This window comes from Hemicordylus capensis, chromosome 2, assembly GCF_027244095.1.
Source record: "Hemicordylus capensis ecotype Gifberg chromosome 2, rHemCap1.1.pri, whole genome shotgun sequence".
Lineage (NCBI taxonomy): Eukaryota > Metazoa > Chordata > Lepidosauria > Squamata > Cordylidae > Hemicordylus > Hemicordylus capensis.
Genome location: NC_069658.1, coordinates 38,570,591 through 38,588,883, shown reverse-complemented (window position 1 = coordinate 38,588,883; position 18,293 = coordinate 38,570,591). Strand labels below are relative to the sequence as shown.

The 18,293-nt window shown below is 43.8% G+C and overlaps 1 protein-coding gene across 17 annotated transcripts in view; it reads left to right on the top strand.

The window, feature by feature from the left end:
- Positions 1-18,293, top strand: part of PDE4D (phosphodiesterase 4D) — a 990,732-nt gene that overhangs the window by 638,719 nt on the left and 333,720 nt on the right. Inside the window, exons 1-2 of one of the 17 annotated variants that reach the window (XM_053289933.1) lie at positions 4,583-4,653; positions 7,431-7,547. The exons of 14 other annotated variants lie outside the window; for them this stretch is intronic. Coding sequence is in view for 1 of the 3 variants with exons in the window: in XM_053289931.1 (XP_053145906.1) it covers positions 4,598-4,653 (56 nt within the window). In the remaining 2 variants the exon portion in view is untranslated. Of the gene's footprint in view, positions 1-4,559; positions 4,654-7,430; positions 7,548-18,293 lie in introns of those variants that run through there. 2 more of the 17 variants (XM_053289931.1, XM_053289935.1) reach the window with 2 other exon arrangements.

Genomic DNA, 18,293 nt, shown 5'->3' with positions numbered 1-18,293 from the left:
CCTTTGCCCAAACCCCCTGAAATTGGGGTGGTATCCTGCACCCATTAGGCACTACCAACCCACACCACTATTCTGCCCCAGCCCCCACTTTCTGCCCCAATATGCCCCAATCTGCCCCAAAGACATGAAATTTTCAGAAATTTACCAAAAATCAGCCCTTTGCCCAATCCCCCTGAAATTGGGGTGGTAGCCTGCACCCATTAGGCACTACCACCCCACCCCACTCCTTTTGCCCAGATCCCATGATATGCCCCCGAACTGCCCCAAAGTCACTAAAACTTTAAAAAATCGCCAAAAATCAACCATGAACCGAATCACCCGAATTTTTTTTGCCCGAAATTCGGGTGATTCGGCTCGTGTCCGAAAAAATTCGGGGGACATCGGGGGTGATTCGGTTCGGCCCCGAATCACCCGAAATTGTTCGTTTCGGGCACAGATCGTTCTGTGCCCGAAATTTTTTGCACATCCCTAATTATTTATAAAGGCCCAGGCATGTTTGCCTTAACTTTCCTTGCATGTCCTGCTGCTTAATAATTTTGGCCATGTTTCAAGTATCTCCTATTCATTTTATGGCAATCGAGGCAGTAGACATAACAGCAAACAGGAGAGAGAGAGAAGAGATAACTTCTAAGCTTTTTGTTCTCTGTGTTGCATGACTTGGCCTAGGCAGAAATTCCTATTTCACAGCAGGTGGCAGCAAACCATTTGATTGCATCTCCGATTTCCAGAATGCTCAATTGTAGAGGAGGCTTCTGGAAACAGAAGTAATAAAATGCAAATCTGGCTAGCCTGTGAGGGTTTGTGACGGAAGCATAAGTGGCCCCATACAAATGTAGCAATCATGAAACAGGCACATTTAAAATGCAGATTAGAAAAAAAATAAGGTCTGATGGCTAATATTTAACAGGTTGTGACTGATGTGTTGGTAGCAATGATAGCTCCTTTCATGCCTGGAACTGGGAACTTTATCCAGTGCAGCACTGTAATGCAAGTTAGGTTTCCAGGTGAAAATATTAAAAATAGGGGGTTATATGTTGACTTTGTGACTGTTCATCTGAGCTGGAGAATCTGTGGAATGAGAAATTCCAGACAGGTAGCTGCATTTGTCTGTTACAGAAAAAACAACTAAGGCTACTGCCAGTGTGGCACTGTGAATACAACCAAAATTGACTTCCAGATTCATAGGCTCCTTCCAGAAAAAGGGAAATAATATAATTGTCCAGGAAGCCCTCCCACACTAATAAATCATCATTAATTTCTTTCTTTACCCTTTTAGAAGAGCTCTAACCCCTGATATAGCCACATTCAAATGGCAAAAAAAGTCGCAGGGCAGGCAGGCACCAAACAGAGAAAGTCAAGAAGCTCTGGAAGCTCCCACAGGGTAGCTTTTCTCTGCCCCTTCATATTTCTAACCCAGCACAAGGTATCTAGTTTCCCAACAGAGTGTCTATAGATCCCAGTTACCATAGTGTCTAATTCTGTGACTAAGAAGGTTAGCTAGGTCACCAGGCCATATGTGTTGTTCTAAATAAGAAATATAAGAGGAGCTTGGCTGGATCAGGCTGAAGGGCTGCATAGTCCAGCTTCCTGTTACCCACAGTGTCCCATAAGATGTCTCTGGAAAGACCAGAAGCGAGATATGAAGGCCCCACTCCTGCTGTTTCACCCCTGCAACTGGTATTCAGAGGCATCCTTGTGAATAATGTATTAAAGGAGCCCCACAACCCTTCAATCATGCTTTGAAAACCAACTATATAAAGCAGAGAGGTCATTCATATAATTGAAAACTGTGTTCTACCCAGGTTTGGGAGCTGTGTGTACTCCCAATTTTTGATTGTGTGGAAGCAAGGTTAGAGGAAAACCTGGGTAGAAGTGATTGTGTGGAAGCAAGGTAGGAGAAAAAGCTACCCAGGTTTTCTACACAATCAAAAATCGGGAGTACACACAGCTCCCAAACCTGGGTAGAACACAGTTTTCGATTGTGTGAATGACCTCAGAGTATATAAGGGGAAGATTCAGATGTAATGTCAAATCATGGTTTGCACTAACTGCTGCTTAGACTCCAAACCATGGTTTGTGTTCTGAACGTACAGGTAAACTGGTTTGTATAGTTTCCAATATTGATACTTTGAGAAATTTTTCTCTCCTTGTTCGTTTTTTTATTTGTGGTTTTGTATAGTTTCCCCCACTTTCCTGAGAATTTGCAGGTGCTGTTGCAAACTGTGCTCCCTGAAGTTGAGATAACATCCCAAACCTTGTGGGCTTGTATGTAACACTAAACTACGAGTCTATTCCCACGATCAACGGAAAGCGGGCTAAGGGAGCATAGCCTGCCCTCCACTGATTGTGGGAACCACCAGGCTTGCAGGAGAGCCTGGATCTTCCAAGGCGGCTAGCCCGCCTAAAACACCCTCCTCTTAAATAAGGTTAATGGCGTGAGTGTTCTATTAACCTCATTTTGTTGCTTGTGTGTTGCCTGTGTGCAGTGACACACAAATAGACCCCTGGCCAGGAGGCTGCAAGCACCTTCCCGGGCTCGGGGGTCTCTCCAGGATGCCCCATGCGCTCACACAGAACATCCTGGGACTTTCGGGGGCTGCACAGCCCTTGACCCCTGCAGCCCCCGCCAGCTCCATGATGAAGCCAGCCGTCATGTGAGCAGCCGATCCAGCTGCCCAGGGCCACGAGCTCCATTTTCCAATCAATTGCAGACCTGACAGAAGCTCTTCTCACCAATCATGAGAAGAGCTTCTATATTTTCTCCAAACTGTGGTTTGCAAACCAAACTGCGGGCTAATCACAGCAGTGTCCCGTAACCGGTAAATCTGAGATTCATGTGGTATGCATGCTCCTGTGAAGCATGTAATAAGAACCTGTAAAAAGTTGGCAGTCTCTGGTTGGCAGTGCTCCAACCCGACATTCACCCAGGTTCTGTAATCTTAGATTGGACCTCAAGCTGTTGGCCCCGGGTGAATGTTAGGTTGGCACACTGCCACCCGGAGATTGCCAACTTTTTCCAAATTCTCATGGCGTGCTCCACAATAGTGTGTGCACTGTGTGAATATTGGATTTACCAGCTACTGTGCATTACTGTGATTGAGAGAATCTACCCTCTAGTTTCAGATCCCGGGCTTCCAGTCACTCTCAAACCTTGATTTGTAGTGCTGCAAACAACACAGCTCTCTTGCTACTACTGACTCTTGTGCAGTTGCATGTTGTGATACTGCACTTGCATTAATGTCATGACATCCAATTGTGCAGAACAGTCCTGTTGAGCAGCACTGCAGAGTGCTTGTTAGACACCTTGGTGCACGCGATTTTGAACTGCCCTTGTAAAGCTGTGCAGCATGTAACCAACTGGTGTTTGGTTTGGTCATCTTGATGTCCATGATTATGTGTGAATCATCTCAGCATGTATGACAAGGCAAAGTAGCACTGACAGTATATAGTCCTGGTTGCAGTTTTTCTGTATGCCTCCCATCCTGCATATAGTTATCTGCACACAAGTCCTATTGAGATCATAAGAACACAACGAGGCGGGTCTCACGATCCATGAGACCCACTTTTGGCGAAACTGTGGGGAGAGCGGGCTAAGCCTGCTCTCCCCACAGACGATCTCTGTAGGGGCCCTGGGTGGTCGTATCGGCCGCCCACATGGTTGCCGGCTCCATGATGGAGCCAGCGGGGGCTGGGGGGAGCGGGGGCCGATTGGCCCCTGCAAGCTCCAGCATGCCCTGCGCAAGCACGCAGGGCACGCTGGCGAGACCCCCGGAGCTGGGAGGTGGCTTTTCGCCTCCTCTCCAGGGTTCTCCTCATGAGTAGCCACGGCGCGGAGCCACACTGCGGCTACTCACAATCCGATAGCTCGGGTTTGCGGAGCGCTCGGCTTGCAGCCGCGCTTTCCTAGCCCAATTTTTCCCGATCGTCAGAATAGTCCCAACCTCTCATAATGAGATGTGCATAGGCTTGCAGCCTCCTTCTTTTCAGCTTGCTTTTCCTGTCTGTTTGCGTTGTTCAAGCTTTTGCTTATATAAATACTCATGGGGGGAAATTAAAGTTAATCTACCCTGCTTGAGTGCTTGCTAATATGTTCAAGATAGCATCTATCACCATAATGGTATAAATTCTGTTTTAATTATAAATCAACTCATCTTAAAAACAATGCTGGGTTATATCTCTGTATAATGAATGTGTAGCAGATCTCAAAGATACACTTTTATAAGCTAGTTAGCAAAGTGCCTGTATAATGAACATGCTAGGCTTTAAATGAGCATCTTACACATGTTTGTCTTATTTATAAGCAATGTAAACCCTAATGTTAGAAAAACAAACAAACAAACAGGAAAACATAACTTAAACAAGTCTATACTGTTGCTTAAGCCAGTACTTCCAGAGAATACAAAAGGTTTATTAGAGTTCCCCCCACCACACATGGATACATGGCAGCAGATTTGTCATCCTGACATCTGCTTTGTCATCCTCTTTGATTATGATGTCAGAATAGTTTCTGAGGCTGTGGGTGATGTCATGTTCTACACAGCTGAGTTTATGTGCCAAGCTTCAGCCTGGACATTTCAAGGGAAGCTGTACTGACCACATGGCCTCTGCTGTTTGGAAGGAAGCCCTCAACCAACTGCAGCCCCCTCCCCCAAAGTAAGGCCTTTTTTCTTGGGGATATTGGGAGGAATTTCTTGGGGATGTTGGGAGCCATTTCAAATTGACTCCAGCTTGATGGGGACTGGACTCGAATTCATATTGCATCCGGCATACTCACATTTCATCCTTGCCCCATCCCTAAGACTCATGTGTCCTGATAAGTGCTAGATAAGTGCTAAACCGCCCTGAGCCATTTTGGAAGGGTGTTATACAAATCAAATAAATTAATAACAATAACAATAACAATAATAATAAATAATAAATAATAGTCAGATGACGAATGGCTTTTATATTTTCAAATGGAGATCAGTCATTGTTCCTTCAATTCAACATGCCTTGCTTGTGCTGCAATCTGATGTATCTTTTCACTGCCATCATACCACCTTTCAACAAACAGTTCTCAAAGCAGCTTACATAGAAAAAGGAATAGCAAGAAGAAAGTTATTCCCTGCCCCCAAAAGCTCACAATCGAAAAACACAAGTGAACACCAGCAACCCCCTCTAGAGGTATGCTGTGAACTGAACAGGAAAGTTGCCCTGAATCTACTAAAAAACAGGAGAGGCATTTTTTTTTTAAAAGTACCTCTTTGCCCAGTTAGTAGGGAATGATCTAACCTAATAAGTTTGCAAAGTATCCCTTCCATTTCATCTGAAGGTTTTTACAAAATGTAGACTAGAGCGCTTATGCCCACCAACCTATCCCCCACCACCACCAATACCTCCCACCCTGCCCCCAGTCCCAAGTTGCTTAACATTCTGCCTGAAAAACAATTCTGGTTAACTTGAAGTTCTGCTCTTTACTTTGTCACATTTCTATTGATCCCAATATTGTTATTATGCCCTGCCTTTTAGATTTTTTTCTATATACGTGTGTGTGTGTGTGTGTGTGTGTGTATTGCGCTGTTCATTTATTGTTAAATGAATGGAAATTTATTACTACTACTACTACTACTACTACTATTTTATTATGGTGCCTTTCAATTAAAAAGTGGTTTACATAGAAAAAGAATAATAATAAAAAGATGGTGCTCTGTTTCCAAAGGACTCACAATCTAAAAAGAAACACAAAGTAGACACCAGTAGCAGCCACTGGAAGGATGCTGTGCTGAGTTTGGATAGGGACAGCTGCTCTTCCCTTGTTAAATATAAAGATAATTGCCATTTTGAAAGGTGCCTTCTTTGCCCAGTTAGCATGGGTAAACTTGTTTTGTTCATGTTTTGCAATACAAATGAATGGGAATTAAAAATGGATGGACTTCAAAAGAAAATCTGTTTATTTTTATCAGAGCCCTCAGAATCTTTGAGGACCCTGTATACTTTGTACAGGTCACAGAAAATGTATAGGGAGAGGAAAGAAAGAGATCAGGAAAATTGATGTTTACCTGTGAAATTAAACCTAACTTTCTGAAATTTGCTGGGCCATAGAAAGCCTAAACAGTTAATGCGAGTAGGATGGAAAAGATAGTAGTTAAGAGAAGAGTTGCTCATTTCTCAATGAATGCAATAGGCAGGTCTGGACAACTACCTGTAAGTACTTACCAAGTAAGTATGAAGAGAACCAACGATCACGTGGAGTGCACCCTCCCTTCAGACATGATGTCTGAATCTGCCCAATTGTCCACCTGACATTCTATCCCCAAGTCCTGGAAGTTGGGCAGAGAATCTCAGGAGAATGTTGTGTAGAGAATCATGCTAACAAACTTGAGCAGGTTCAGATGTAATGCCTGATGGGAATGTGTGCTCCTCACAATCTCCAGTTCCTCTCATACCTACTTGTTAAGTACTTACAGGTGGTTGTCTGAACAAGCCCAATGAGTAGTTTATACGTCCATCTTCTAAAATTGTCTTTAAAATGGAAACCTCTTATCTAGTCTCTTAAATGTGACAGGTCTGTTGCCTTGTAGGAGTATCATTATTGTTATACCACTTTTCAACAAAAAGGTCTCAAAGCAGTTTACATGGCAGAAGGAATGGAAAAAAACCCAAAACTATTCTCTGTCCTAAAAGGAATCACAATCTAAAAAGAAACACAAGGTAGATGCCAACTACCACCACTGGAGAGTTGCTTTGCTGAGGTGAACAGGGACAGTTGCTCTTCTCAAGCTAAAAATAAGAGAGTTGCTACTTTCAAAGGTGTCTTTTTGCCCAATTGGCAGGTGTGAGTAGTAGAACATCTGAAAAATGCATGCCAGTTGAATGGAAAACGGTAAATTACAGGTATCAGAAAACTGGCTGGGTTTCCCAATGATATAATTTTATCTATCTATCTATCTATCTATCTATCTATCTATATTTATTTATAAATAATGGATAACAAAAACAAATAGGAAAACAAAAATGAATGCAGTTAAGAGCAAACTGAACCAAATTAAAATGAATGGAAAACAAAAGGAATAACAAATCAAACCTTTAAAAAACATATATAAATGTGTGCATATATGCGTGTGGACACCCACACCTGTTACTAAATACATTAGTTGCGAAAGTGCTGGAAGACTATTGTTTTTTTGTTGCAACACAGCTTTTCCCCTACCCTGGTATCTCTTACAGTCCCGGTTTTGGAGCTAACACAACTGAGTCAGGCCAGTGTTTCGACAGGAGGCTGTCTTTGAACTCCACATGTGATGTTCAGAGCTCCTTGGAAGAAGGGGCAGATATTAATTTGACAAATGAACTTATACATGCTCTGTAAAGAACCATAAATATTAAAGATATAGCTGGATTCCAGGGTTTCACATGTTAATATTTTTTTTCTTTCTCTCTCTTTTTTACAGGTAAGTACTTCACTCTTCTTCTACACAGAATGCACAGAAAAATATTTTACTTGTCTGAATTGTATCAAACAGCATAAAAGCAAAGCAGTGAACAGGAAGACAGATTTGCCTTCTTGGGTAAGGATTTCAAAACTGCTTCACAATCCCTTGGTTTATTTTAGAAAGCTGGAAACAGAAGGTGGGCTCAATTTTGTCAGGTTTTTATATGGAAGTATAAAATACATTGGTGTTCATGAAATATTAAATGGTGCCTGTTGGCTGCCCACATGGATAGTAGGTGTTGCTGAGAAAACCAGCCTGAATATATTCAGCATAATCATAGAAGCACAAATTCCTTCTTTCTTGAAATGAAAAGAGGGAAAGAAATTGTTTGGGGGCAAAGTATTATTGCATAGTGAATAAGCCACTGGTTTTGGAACTATTGGAAAAACCTGGATTTTAGCTCTTTTGCTCAACATCAGTGGTTTTCAAACTTTCTACCTTCAGGGAATTACTTTTCACATTGATTTGTCTGCAAAGGAACCCTAGAACCTTTGTGGGCTTCAGAAGATTCTGGGGAGCATTTTGCGGGGTGCACACTTATTTCAGATTGAATGCTGCCCAGGCCTGTTTGACTTCACCATGAATCTGTGTCAACTGAGAGTTCATCCTAGAACCAAATCCAAAGAGCAACGAGGAGAGGCAGACCTCAAAGGGGTAATTTACCTACAACTGCCTAACACATAGGAACATAGGAAACTGCCATATACTGAGTCAGACCATTGGTCTATCTAGCTCAGTATTGTCTTCACAGACTGGCAGTGGCTTCTCCAAGTTTGCAGGCAGGAATCTCTCTCAGGCCTATCTTGGAGATGTCAGGGAGGGAACTTGAAACCTTCTGCTCTTCCCAGAGCGGCTCCATCCCCTAAGGGGAATATCTTGCAGTGTTCACACATCAATTCTCCCATTCAGATGCAACCAGGGCAGACCCTGCTTAGCTATGGGGACAAGTCATGCTTGCTACCACAAGACCAGCTCTCCTCTCACAGTTTGACCAAGAGTTTTTCATAGGGGCACTAAAACAAACGGCACATTTAAAAATGGATATTAAAATAAATGCAAAATGCAGAAACCAATCTTCCCAAATAAATTGCCAGTTTCAGAGAGCAGGAGGCATGCCTCTTCCTTTCCTCTTCTGGGTTTTTGGTGCTAATTGTGGAGTTTGGGGGTGGTATAGAGGGAAATCTATACCCTGTGTTTTGAGGGAAATCAACCTTGTCGGGATTTCTTAGGCTTTATTGACGTTTTCCACGCGCTGCCAGCAGAAAAAATAAACTATAAAGCCTCCTTAATATTTCAGCTCCTTTCCGTCTCTCACTAAGAGGTCTTTCACACATCCTCGAGGCCGCTGCTGGGTGCCCTACGTGGAAGCAGGAACTCGCTTGCCTTCCATAGCCGATGAGCAGTGGCTGCCCTCCCCTCTGCCGCACTGCGCAGCAACACAAGCGGCAGTGCGGTGACTGCAGGAGCTGGGAGTGGGAGGACTCAGACCCATACACACACCCATATCCCAAGGTGCCACTGGCACGAGTACGGTGGCTGCTCTTGTTAGAACAGCCACTGCACTCGGCGCAGCTACTCCCCCCCCCCCCCAACACACACACGTGTGGAGTTCAAAGACAATCGCTGGCTGAGCTTAAGCAAACCATAGGTTCCCTTCACTGTGGCTAAACACTGGGCTAAAAACTCGGGCTTGGCACGGGGGCACCTCTGGGGTTGGGCCGAACCCCAGGACTTCACACGCACAGCCTAGCCCACTGTCTGCTAGTCTGTGTGTGTGAACAGCCTCACTGTTGTTTAACATAGCTTTGTGTCGCATGAGTAGGGGAGTGACAGAACTCACACAGACCAGAGGTTCAGAACACAGGAAGAACATTTATTTCTAACTTCTGTGTCTGAGGATTTGTTTATTTCTACAGGGCTGCAGGTTACTGTACTTGTTGATATTACAAGGTTACAGTTTATTTTCTAGCAGGGTACTCTTTAAGTTTTAACTGAAAGTTCAGACCAGTCTTATTCTTTGAGTCACAGAACATCTTCTCTTTGAGACTGTCCCTAACCAGACTCAAACCCCCAACTCTCAAATGACTTTCTTTTTACACTCCAGCTCCCACTGACGGATTCTTTTGACTGACAGCTCAGCAAGGTTCCAAACACGTTTGTTTGATTGATTGATTTCTATACCGCCCTTCCAAAAATGGCTCAGGGAAGAGAAATAATAAATAAATAAGATGGATTCCTGTCCCCAAAGGGCTCACAATCTAAAAAGAAACGTAAGATAGACACCTGCAACAGTCACTGGAGGTCCTGTGCTGGGGGTGGATAGGGCCAGTTACTCTCCCCCTGCTAAATAAAAGGGAATCGCCACATTAAAAGGTGCCTCTTTGCCAAGTTAGCAGGGGTTACATAAAGGTACAGAGCATTAGCCCCTCCAGTGTGATTTCATCACACTGCCCCCCACCCCATATCTCCTTTTTAAAATCAGTCAACACTTCCCTACAGGTTCATGTTTTGTGGTGATGGGCAAAGATGCCTTTCAGTGAAGCTTGTGTGTCATTGCTGAACTTTTGGGTTGAGGAGTTTCTGATTCAACATCTGAGGGACCCCAGGGTTCCCTGGAGCACAGTTTGAAAGTTACTGCTTTACATAATCTTCATTCTCTAAGCTTTACTATTTTCACCGCTCACAGGGATAATGAAACTTATTCTCCTTTATGAGATTTCTCTATACAAAACTACATATTAATCTTTACTACTTGAATCACTTGTAAGCCCTAGACTTGTGATCCTCAACTTATGAAGAGCTGGGACATAGTTTGAGCCCCATCTTGCAACACAGGACCCACTTCCAAGAATGGGCTAAGCCCAGGAGTAAAAAGGTGGAGTCTGTGCAACCTGGGGCAAAGCCAAACAGTAACTGTAAAAAGAAAAGAAAAGCTAGTTTCAGTGTACAGCTTTTCCATGTGCTTGAAAGTCCCCTACCACCAAGCAATGTATCCATCCATCCATAACATCATGGCAACACAAGCTATACTTATACAATCCAAACTCCAGTGTCATAAGCACAAAGGAAGAACTTTTTAAAAGTCCTGGGGCAGGGGCGAACCAAGTCCATAACTCAACTATCTGAGTATAGCTGTATTTCGCTCACAAGTATAAACATACCTGTATGCAGCATATTATTGATGATGAATTCAATTATTTAAAATATGTCTATACCGCTTTTAAAAAACAATATTACATGAAGCACTATATAATATATATAATACTATATAAATAACATAAGCCAGGAACTCCATGTTAAAAAGGAAGGACAATGAACAAGGTAACATGGCTGTAGCTAAAAGTCATGATGGTCTATGAGCCCATTCTCACAATCAGTGAGGAAGGCTTGGTGGAGGGAGGTGGGGAAGGCTGCCCAAACTTAAGCTCCCTGCAGATGATCCCTCGTTGTTCCCTGGGTGGGCGGATCGCCCGCCTAGACAATCACCAACAGCCCTTGGCAGTGTGGAGGGTTGGGATGAGATGCATTCTCCCAGCCCTCAGAACTTGCATAATGTGCAGTGCATTATAGGTATCCCAGCAGCAACGGGTGGGCACCTGGTGCTGCACACGAGCAGGGAAATGGGGTTAAGGTGGCAAATGCTCCCTTAACCTCATTAAAGAGGGTGGCTCCGCCGGTGGGTTTTCCGCTGCGACTTCACGTGTGCAGGCAAGAGCAGACTTGGCTGCCTTAGCCCACTCTTGGCTGCACGTGTGAACAGCCTCAATTCCTGATAACTGAGCAAAGAGGCATCTTTTAAAGTGGTGATTCTCTTATATTTAGCAGGGGGAGAGCATCTATTCTATTCTTTAAAAAAAAAAATAGAAAAAGGAAATATCTGTTCAAATAATATGGGTCCAAAGCTACATACATACGCCCATTGCGATCATTCAGAGAGGTTTGTCTGCAGTTGCTACTGGCTCGTTTGGTGGCCACATGAGGACAGGCCTTCTCTGATGCTGCCCTGAGACTGTGGAATGTGCTCCCTACTGAAATACAAGCCTCCCCATCTCTGACAACCTTTAAAAAGCACCTGAAAACTTACTTCTTCACCCAAGCTTTTTAAATCTGACTCCGGTTTTAAATTGTTTTTAAGGTTTTTGTTTCCTGTGTTTTAACCTGTTTTATGTCGCTAATGAGACTAAAGTTTTGGGCGGTGTATAAATTTGATTGATAGATAGATAAAGCCTGACAAAAAATAACTTTAATAGGAAAACTAAAATGGCTGTTAAGTATTTTCTTCAAAGTGCATCTTCAAATATCATGGAGTGGCCAGAGCTCAAAAAATCTTTGTGTGTCCTATTTCCAGACTCAGAAAGGATATGCTAAGATTGGTGGGTTTGCATGACACACCCAATCTCAGCATATCCTCCCCTGGTAGATGGGGAGAGAGCTGGTCTAGTGGTAGCAAGCATGAATTGTCCCCTTTGCTAAGCAGGGTTGACCCTAGTTTGCATTTGAATGGGTGAATTCATAATCACTGTAAGATATTCCCCTTAGGGAATTGGGCTGTTCTGGGCAGAGCAGAAGGCTCCAAGTTCCCTCCCTGGTATCTCCCAAGATAGGGCTGAGAGAGACTCCTGCCTGTAACCTTGGAGATGCCGCTGCCAGTCTGTGTAGACAATTCTGAGCCAGATAAACCAATGGTCTGTCTCAGTATAAGGCAGCTTCCTATGTTCTGTTGATGGAACTGCCTCGGGGATGATTGGTCAACACCCCCAGTTTCGGTGAATGTGGGGAATTTAGCTCAGATTCCCCAAATAATTGATTTTAATTGTTTTTGTTTTGATGTAAACTGCCCTGAGCCATTTTTTTGAAGGGCGGTATATAAATCAAATAAAAGGGGTGAGACAGTTCGAAGCAGTTTTAATTTGTGCAAGCTCTTGAACTCAAGAAAATCAGCTTGAGAGAGAGATTTTAATTAACAAAAGTAGTTTATTGAAAGAAAAATAATAAAGGTAGTAAGACTAAGTTACTAGATGGTCCTAACTTAAAATCAGTCACAAATATGTTTAAAAACAGACTATTGTAAGGCATATTTAGCTTGATGTGCCTTTATTTGGAACATTTAGTTCCAAATTATGTGTAAACTCCCAGGAGGGCTAGAGAGAGTTGCTTTAAGATGGGGGGGGGGTGCGGGGGGAAGTTTCAGAAAAAAAGAGAAAGGGATAGATTCAGCCCTGAAGGAGCCAGGCAAGAGGCTACATCACTTGTCCTCACAAAGGTCCGAAGCTAGCTGGGAGTTAGCGTCCATCTGGGGAGGCGAAGTGGGGAGCAGGAGAGTTGAAGAACTTAGTGGGATTGCTCACGAGGAAGGTTGCATGAGGCAAGCTGGATAGATCAACAGCGGGACCGATCTAAAACCAGTCACAATGAGTTGAGCCTTAGCTTGAGGGCAGCAAATTGGCCAGGCAGGTAGTGATTTCAGCTCAGGTGACCTCGGTGGAGAGGGTCACACCAAGGTGATCTGCTGAAGTTCTTGTTGCAGTGGAGTCTCCAGAGGAAGGTCTGAGAGAGCACGAAGATGGAGTCCCCAGGAAGATAGAGAGGGGACCTTGTTGCGATGTTCTGCAGTTGGAGTCTCTAGTGATAGACACGGGAGAGCACACTACGTCATGGGGTTAGGGATACCTATATCCCAAAACGTGCCTTGGGGGCACTTTGCTGTTGTCATGCTCTGCTGAATGTGGGAGTCCAGACAGGCTTTTTCGGAACGCCTTGTGTCCTTCCTGAGTAGGAAGGTGTGTAACTCGCCTATTGTATGCAAGGCTGATTGTAATGAAAACTAGAGTATGCATGTGTGTCAAAAGCGTATCCTGTACTGGGACTGACTCTCCCAATAATTCTATCAAGAGTTTCTGTGGGCCCCTTTTCAAAGTTATGTCATCCTACATCCAAAATGACCTCAGATGCCAGATAACTCTCAATAGCTAGTTCTGGAGTCTGCTTAGTCGGGCCCCCATATAGAGAGAGGGTGTGTGAAGCTTATCCCCTTTGCAATTTGTGTTATTTGTAGCCCAAACCTAGGGGTGACCAGTCCACTGCCAACTAAGCGACTTGCCCCCATGTATAACAGAAACTGGGAGCTCACATTGTGGTGCAACTCCTGAGCATAGTAAAAGTGCAATCTTCAAGCCTGAAGATGCAGCTGTAAAGAGGGAGGCTTTTCTGAGTTGTGCAGAATAAGCTCAGCTAGTAACAGTTCCTGTGTACGGAGTGCAACATCTGTCCCTCACTTCAAATCGTACTTATAGGTATCGGGTTCTATGTTGCAATTACAGCAGAATGTGCCAAGGTTGTTGGGTTTGTACATGTTCAGTCTCAGCATATGCTTTCTGAGACTGGAAGCAGGGTTCCCGCATGTTCCCAGGGCTCCAGCAGCCAGGTGTGCAGCTAGGCGTACTCCATCCATCCCCACCCTCTGTCTTTGTTACAGGGCCCAGAGCAGACTTGATGGTGTGCATGCTGCTTCCTCTGTTAAGAAGTCTTCATAGGTGTTCAGAGGCCCTCTCATCCTTGGTATTTGTTCATGCCTTCCCTGTTACTGAAGCGATTCTCATGATCGCCAGGGTATGCAGGGGAGCAGGGACGGGGAAAGCAGGGAAACCTTCTCTTCCCCACAGATGAACAAGGTGGAGGTAGTAGTAGCGCGCTCCACGCTTCCTCATGGGCAGCCTTGCTCCATGATGCAGGGAGGTGGGATCTGGGGCTGGAACTTGTTCTGGCCTCTGGGCATCCCACAATGCACCACGTGGGCACGCGTTGCTTTGGGGGATTCCCCCATCAGATGGGCACTTTATGAGCCCACCTCTGTGTCTCTTCAGGCTGAACTCAACCCAAGGAAACACATGATGCCCAGCAGCCTGGTTAAAGGTGCGGACACACCCTTAACATTGGCTAACAGATAGGTTACTTAGCGGGGTTAGGCAGGCAGGCAGCGGAGGGAACCGTGAGGCCCTGTGTCTCTAAGCTGGAGAAAACTTCACCTGATTAAACCCTGCTCAGATATGCATTCTGTGAAGCACTTCCTTTATCTGTCTCCAACTTACTGCCGATTAACTTCGTTGAAGTTGATCTTCAGCTTCTGTCTGATTTTTGCAGGGTAGGTTTTCCTCTTTTATTCATAATTTGTTTCAGATTTGTTTAATATTTTTTTCACTTAATATTTTAATTGTGTCTTTTTTACCATCTTGTGTTTAAATTTTTTGCTGTAAACCGCCTTGGGATCACTTTAATGAAAGGCGGTATATAAATTAAACAATAAATAAATAAATAAATAATTTTATAAACCACTATCATGTCCGCACTCTTAATCATCTTATCCCTAAATTAAAAAACTGGAGACCTATTCTCCATAGGGTGTTCCAATCTCTTGATCATTTTAGTTGCCCTTCTGTAACCCTGGATATAGCTTTTGAGATTGGCCAGAACTGCACGCACTATTCCAAGTGTGGCCTCACCATCGATTTATAGAATGACATTTTGGTACTTTTCATTTTATTTTATCTTCTATTCCAGGGCTTCTCAACGTGTGGGTCCCCAGATGTTATTGGACTTCAGCTCCCATAATCCCCAGCCCCAGTGGCCTTTGCTTGGGAATTATGGGAGTTGAAGTATAATTACATCTGGGGACCCACAGGTTGAGAAGCCCTGTTCTATTCCTTTCCCTATTAATTCCTTAGACTAATTTTGCCTTTTTCATTGCCGCGACACACTGAGTTGATCTTCTCACTCAACTGGAAGATCTCTTTCCTGCAAAGTCAAAGCCAATTCAGATGCAATCTTAACATGATATAAAAGATGTAATATAAAGGACCAGCTGTGTGTGCGCGCGTGCAAATATTGATGTCTGTCGCTGTGTGAGTTTCACAGGGAACGGATCTTTTGTTTCTTGGCTCATTATGAGAGTTGATTGGCAAGTGTTATGTGACTAAGAACTGTGCCTGCTGAGAGAAATTTTAAGAAGCTGTTTGCTGCTGCTCAAAGCAGAGAAATCAGGCTCATGACAAGCTCTGCAAGGACATCCTTTGAAGAGGGGGAAAGAACAGAGTGTTAAAAGAATGTGCATCATTCCTGCACAGGATTTGGGGGCTGGGGGGACACAAAATTTGAGATCATTGCTTTCCTTCAAGAGAGTCCTTAAAACGTACTTATTTGGCCTGGCCTTCCAGAGTTTTAAATGATTAATTGTTTTAAACTGTTTTAAACTTTTGCCCTGATTTTCAGGGCTTTTAGCTGTTTTATTGGTTTTATTGTGTTTTAATAGTTTGATTTTAATTGTTAATTTGTTTTAATTGTTTTTATCATGTTGTGAACCACCCTGAGCCGTTTTGGAAGGGCGGTATATAAATCTAATAAATAAATAATAAATAAATAAATAATAAAAGACTGAGGGTCAAAATAGATGGGACATAGAAGTTCCATGCTTGAAGTTTCTGACATTTTTTTGGGGGGGGGTGTCCAAAAGTGATTGTAGTTCCCCACCCACAATTTGGATCTGGGCTGCAGCACAGGGGAAAGGGCGTTGTTGCCCCTGTGTCAGTTTCCCAATCAAATTGTCCCCAAGCTTCAGCTAGCTGTAGAGGGGGGAAATTATGGCCATGCTGAATGTTGCTCTTTGCAGCTTTGGCATGGAGGGGGTGGGGTGGGGACGCAACACAATCTGGATCTGGTTAGCAGCATAGTGGGGGAAAGGGTTAGATCTCCTCCTCTCCTCCCCTACCCCACAGCCCCAGTCCAAACTGCCTCTTCCATTGGCTTCTTGTATTTTTATTTTTTTGTTAAGGTCAAACACAGAATGTTCACATTGTGTCTAGTTTGGCCTGAAACTAGATTTTATGGAGAGAATATTACAATGCTTGTATTATAATACACACTTGATAAACCACATCAAGTGATTTATTCACTTATCTGTACCAGGGATTTTCAACCAAGGGTACTTTGAACCCTTGTAGGGGATTCTTGGGGTACACAGACTCATCCCACTTGTATGCTATACCATTGGCTCCTTTTCTAGGAGGGGATGGGGAGAAGTATCAGACAGTATTCTTCCCTCCTCCTTTCCATTTGACTGGCTGGCTCTGTGAGTCAGGGAGACGTCAGCTTGACTGATGCTCAGCGTCAGCATTGGCCTTTCTGTCACCTGAAAGAAGGGTGGACTGAGCCCGACCACCTAGCCAGCCAGTCTCATGGGGAGGAGGAGTGAGAGAGTGGGGTTAAATCAGAGGTATGTTGTGGAGTCCTGGCCACCAGGCTCCAGAGGATGGGAGGAGGAAAGAAGCCACAGCATAGAGCTAGATCCACTTAGCTTGTATTTTCTTTCCCACCAACTTTGCCAAGATTTACTTCTGAGGGTCACAATTCTTGTCTACTTCTTAGGGATGTACACAAACAGTTAGTGCACTTCTTGGGATGGTGTGGGTGCCTTTAAGCAAGCAGGTAAGGCACTCCTTACCTGTTCGTCCCTCCACACCACTTTCCCCCCACCGGCGCTCAATTTTGAGAGAGATATGTTGGGCTGCAGCATTCCTTCCTTCTGCTGTGATCGATGTTGGCATGCACATGGCCAAGGTGCATGTGTGCCAGCCATTTGTGTTGTCAGTATACCATGCAAATGGCAGTGTGCGTTCGTCCCGGCCATGTGCGTGCCGACTCTGATCAGGGATGCGGGGCGGAATGAATTTCCGCATGTGTCTTTCAAAATCGAGTGCCAGTGGTCGGTGGGGAGGGGGTGACCAGGTAAGGAGCATTTGACTTGTTTTTTAAAGGCGCCCCCCACCTGTCCAGCTGGCTCAAACGCTGGCGTTCGAACAGCTTCGGCGCTCCAGAAAGAGAGCGCTGAACCGGTTTATGCACATCCCTACTGTTTATGTGGGCTACCTGAGCTGAAGCTTTAAGATAGAGGGGTACACTTGTTTTTTAAAAAGTTGAAATCTCCTAATCTGCACTAATAATGGAAGTATGAATAACAAAATGGAAGACTTAATTAGTGCAGGATGAAGACTCGCAGGTTATAGAGAAAAAGGAAGCTTGGTGATCTAGTAGTCATGATCTGAATACCCATGTTGGTAGGTATGTTTTGTTGTCTTATATAGATGGACTCTTGAGATAGAAATAATCACAAATGTGGAGGAGTTACATAATATATTAACAAAACAACTCTGTGATCTGATAAATAATGATAATGGATAGAATTGAATCTGTATGGGGAGGAACTACTTTAGTCAAAAAAGCAAAAAGAACTCTCTTGGGGTAATCATAGCAAGAGAGGCGTATCTAGGGAAAATAGCGCCTAGGGCAAACACTGAAATTGCGCTCCCTGTCCAAGCATCTGACACCCATCTTTCAGATAACTTTACCATAATATCAGCTGAGAAATACAAGTCAAGCTCGTTAATCTTTTAATATTTCAAAAACTATTTAGCAGTGGACTCAGCCAGACCAAAAAATGCTGGGAAACTACAAATTTCAGTATGCGGGGGCTCATGAAATACCCAAATACTATGTGGAGGTGTACTTGGAAAACTAAACAGAAGTTCCTGTCTAATTCTCTACTATGCATTGTAGCATCACCATTACATACGTTTTAAAAATCAATGGAGAATTTGACTTTTCCCAGATACTCTGTAAATAATTAAAGGATATGCAGAGTAAACTGTGTCACTGCTTGGAATATATTCTAGTCTTTCAGAAAGACAGTTAAAATGAGAGAAAGAGAGCAAGAAACTCCCAGTGGGCCTTAATATTAAGGATTTCACACTGATTCAAAGACAAACTTACCAT